A 5,000-nucleotide genomic window follows, 5' to 3' on the forward strand; every position below is an offset into this window, starting at 1 on the left:
CTCGAGAAAACCAAAATGAATCGTCAAGGAAATCGGTCAAACGACAAACAACACAAAAAAATAATGAATTCAATTAAGCAAAAAATATGAATTGCATTTCCTTGTCTGTTTAATACCATACACTTCAACAACTTAATATTTGTGTTGTTGCTGTTTTGTTCCCTTTTTTTTTTTTTTTTTTTTTTACTTCGTGCCTTGCTAACCCGCCTCTTCCTCTTTTGCCTCCCCCCCCCCCCCCCTCCGAGACGAATCATCCGGCCATTGAACAAACACATTCTGTCCGTTTGTTCAGTTCTAGCTATTTTTATTACTCTCGCTGTATTAATTTCATTTGTCCTCATGAAATACTAAAGATATACGAGTTTGTTTTTTCTTCTGGTAACTCATACCTAGCTTTGCAAGCATAGTTGCAAACGTAACTCTCTTAGTAAAAAACATTTAAAGGAAAATCGCCTCCTATCCCATCTCCGAATCACCGAATGGTCCTTAATGAACTACTTTCCAACGTTCAGCCTTATGATTCAATAGATACGTGTCACTAATTCAAACTCGTTCGCTAAACGACCCGTCGATTTGCTGGTTCTCTTCCTGAACGAGCCCCAAGTGGGAACCCATGAAACAGCGTTCACCATGAAAACTGTATTTACTGTCCTAATATTTATTATCTCAGTTGGTTCATCAGTTTATTCACTTACATCAAAGTACATATTGTGTGTATAGTTCTTATCTAACCTTTTTTTCATACGAGATAGGTTATAACAATGCCTGCTCATCTAAGGCAACATTTGCATTTAGTTTCGATCTGATATTTAATATGTGTGTAAATAATGTAAGTGAATGAGCTGATAAATAACAGCAAAGCGAAACCAAATCAGAGAAAGCGCGGTCGAGACTCCCCTGGGAAAGCTCCGAAATTAGCTAAAGGTTCACGAGTTTTTTCCCTTCCTCTTTTTATCACCTTCTGCCTCCCTTCCTATCTTTATTCCCTTCCCCCATTCCCACTCCTACCCCACTCATCTCCCGTCCTCCCCTTCCATCATTATCACCTTCTGCCTCCCTTCCTGTCTTCACCCCATCCCACTCCTCTCCCATTGTGGAAGAACCGCCACGCAACGGGAGACAAGGGAAGTTATGATAGAAAACTCGGCCGATTTGGAGTCAGATTCGTCGGATGGGAGGAAAGGGACTCGTGTGAACAGTGTAGTAGACAGATTGGTTTGATGTTAATTTTTCTTCATATTGTTAATGTTTTTAATTCTGTTTATTATTCAGAACATTAATATCGTTTACGACACTTCGGCCGTTGGTCATAAATTTGATTAATTTATGACCATCAAAGATTTCTCGCGAAAAAAATATATACCTGTTCTAAAACAACTGGTTTACTACATGTCAACGCATTCAATTTAGTAACGATTTTCTCTGCTAAAAAAATCCTCCTCTCACTTGAAATATATCAAATAAGCCCTTATTTCACGATCATTAGTACACATTAGCATTAGCAATTTTTTGTATTGTACTTTACTCTTAATTACCATTCACTGTACATCTTACTAACCTCTCTCCTCTAATTCTCACCCCCCTCCTCTCCTTACTATCACCTCTTCCTCTACTTCTCACCTCCTCGTCTAATGATCACTCCTCAAATTCTCCCCCCTCCTCTTCTAATGCTCACCCCTCCTCTGATGCTGACCCTCATCTAATTCTCACCCCTCCTCCCCTAATGCTGACCCTCCTCTAATTCTCCCCCCGCGTCTAACTCTGACCCTCCCTCCCGCAGCCGAGACGCATCATCCGAGCCTCGTCCGAATACGAGGACTTCCTCTACCGCCACCGCCTCTTCTTCCTCAACCTCATGAACGAAGGCTACTCGCGCAAGGAACTCATCTCCAACCTCGAGCAGTTCCTGGTGAGGCTGTGCCTGGAGAGCGCCGTGTGTGAGGACTTGTGATCTCCCCGCCCACCCTTAACACACCCTCACACCCTCCTGTGACACACTCCCTTGTTTTGTTTAGCGGTGTGCGAGGTAACGACATCAGTGATAGTCTTTTGTTATTGTTTCTTCTTCTTCTTTCTTCCTTTTCTTCTGCTTCTTCTTTGTCTTCTATTTCTTCTTTTTTTTTCTTCTTATTTTCTTCTTCTTCAGTCAATTCTTCATTTTCTTCTTCTTCTTCTTCTTCTTCTTCTTCTTCTTCTTCTTCCCTTTTCTTCTTCTTCCCTTTTCTTCTTCTTCTTTCTTATCACCATCACCTTCTTCTTCCATATTCTTTTTTTCTTCTCAAGACTTATCTTGAACAGAATGTGTATGCATGTTAAGAGTTATGAATGGAATAGCATTAAACCTCGTACTATTATCTGTGTTGTGCATACTCTGCCCAATGTTATCCTTCCCTCCACATTCCCGCCTGTATATTATGACAACTTTTTTCCACTAAGTATTATATTCGCTTGAGTTTTATGATTTCAGTTTTAGCTTTTCAGTGGAAGACTAGAGTAGCATGGAAGAGAGTACCGGTATATGGTATTATGCTGCATGATCGATTGATTTTATTAGGCCTAAATATCATGAATATTTACAACTACTACTGTTAATGATAGTGTTGTTAGACCAGGCTCTTTCTTACCTTTAGAATAACTTTTAAAATAATATATGTATACAAGTTTAGAGAAACATTAAAGCGGCAGATTAATACAAAAGACACACACGTGTGTGTGTGTATACATACATACATACATACATATATATACATATATATATATATACGTGTGTGTATGTATGCATATATATATATATATATATATATATATATATATATATATATGTATATATATATGAATATATATGTATATATACATATACATACAAATATGTATGTAATGTATCTTCTGTGCATGTATATATATACATATGTATACATATATGTATCTGTATGTAAGTATGCATGTATATGTATATATATATATATATATATATATATATATATATATATATATATATATATAGGTATGTATATATATGTATATATACATATACATACATATATATACAAATATGTATGTAATGTATATTATATATGTATATATACATATCTATACATATATGTATGTAATGTATTTTCTGCATATATATACATATATATAGGCAAGTATGTACGTATGTATATATGTATATGTCTATTCTGTATATGTAAATATATATATTCTTTGTATATATTTGTGTAATGTATCTTCTGTGCATGGTTATATATACATATGTATACATATATGTATGTATCTGTATGTAAGTATCCATGTATATGTGTATATATATATATATATATATATATATATATATATATGCATGTCTGTATATGTATATATACATATAAATACATATATATACAAATATGTATGTAATGTATATTCTGTGTGTATATATATACATATCTATATATATGTATATATGTATATATATGCAATGTATTTTCTGCATATATATATACATACATATATATATATATATATATATATATATATATATATATATATATATAAGCACGTATGTATGTCTATTTATATTCTGTGTATATATATATACATATTTATATATTCTGTGTATATATATATGTGTGTGTGTGTGTGTGTGTGTGTGTGTGTGTGTGTGTGTGTGTGTGTGTGTGTGTGTGTATGTATGTGTGTGTCTGTATCTGCTGTATCTGCGTGCGTGCGTGTGTGTGTGTGTGTGTGTGTGTGTGTGTGTATGTGTGTGTGTCTGTGTGTGTGTGTGTCTGTGTGTGTGTGTGTGTGTGTCTGTATCTGCTGTATCAGCTGTATCTGCGTGCGTGTGTGTATGTGTGTGTATGTGTGTGTGTGTGTGTGTGTGTGTATGTGTGTGTGTGTGTGTTTGTCTGAATCTTTATGCATAAAATAATCAACATCACGACGAGAAAAATACAGGAAAATGAATATCAACTATGGATTCACAAAAAAAAAAAAAACACACACAACGCCCTAGGTCCTGCACCCTACCAATCACACCTGAGCTCTTTTCCGTCCTCTAGAAGCGCTAACACTTTCCAATCTCTTTTCCAGAACCAGATTTCGTCGTCTCTGTACCGTCACCAATGGTACCGTGGCTAAATGCACCTCCACTGCCCGCCCACGAAAGCTGTGGATCCCAATACTTAACGTCTGGCATACCTACGTTAACCCATGTGATGCCTTCGTCTTCATTTCTCATCCTGCTTATTTCATTTTTATTTTTTTTCGTGGATTCGTTTCTTGTCAAGCGCACCCTTTGGCCTCGACTGGTCTTTATTGTAACTTCAAAGTAGATGGAGTAAAAAGTGATAACCTTTTCAATAGTTTCTTATCTGCACTCATTATTTCACATTTTCTTTACTTCGTTTTCTTGAACCTCCTCATTTTCTGGCCGTGGATATATTTGTTTCTTCTTGTTCTTCTTTTCTTTGCGAATTTATTTACTCACTTGATTTTTCTCTTTGCTTTTATTTTCCTTATTCTTTTCTTTTCATTTTTATTTGTTGGTTTTATGTTTCTCTTCGCTTACCGTGCCGTTAGCCGGACTCTAACCCTGATCCCGCTGAACGCTCACTACCATTTAATCAAAGGAGCACAAAGTTTGACCAAGATGGAATATACATACATGCATGCATATATGTATATATATGTATATGTATAGATATGTGTGTGTATATGTATATATATATATATATATATATATATATATATATATATATATATATAGGTGTGGGAGAAAGGAAGCATGTTATGGGAAAAATAAAATAGGTTGTTGCGGAAATGAAAAAGTTTGTGGTAGGAACAAAACAGGTTTTGGGTGAAATGAAAAGGATTATGAAAGGGAAAGAATAGTTGTGATAAATTAAATTGGTTGTATGTCATGTAAGATAGATGGTAAGAAAAATAATCCAAGTAGACATATTCATAGAGAAAGAATGAAATAGATCCATTACCTTCAGATCCAAGTAAAACTAATACTA

General features: G+C 35.1%; 1 protein-coding gene across 2 annotated transcripts in view; it reads left to right on the plus strand.

Annotated features, from left to right (window-relative positions):
* The window catches only part of LOC125029789, a 15,664-nt gene that overhangs the window by 10,583 nt on the left and 81 nt on the right, over positions 1-5,000 (plus strand). The window contains exons 3-4 of one of the 2 annotated variants that reach the window (XR_007115229.1): positions 1,781-2,026; positions 4,072-5,000. The exon at positions 4,072-5,000 is cut by the window's right edge and continues 81 nt beyond it. Coding sequence is in view for 1 of the 2 variants with exons in the window: in XM_047619941.1 (XP_047475897.1) it covers positions 1,781-1,909; positions 4,072-4,119 (177 nt within the window). In the remaining variant the exon portion in view is untranslated. The remainder of the gene's footprint in view (positions 1-1,780; positions 2,027-4,071) is intronic. The other variant, XM_047619941.1, reaches the window with a different exon arrangement.

This window comes from Penaeus chinensis, chromosome 10 (assembly GCF_019202785.1).
Source record: "Penaeus chinensis breed Huanghai No. 1 chromosome 10, ASM1920278v2, whole genome shotgun sequence".
In the NCBI taxonomy this organism is placed as follows: Eukaryota; Metazoa; Arthropoda; class Malacostraca; order Decapoda; family Penaeidae; genus Penaeus; species Penaeus chinensis.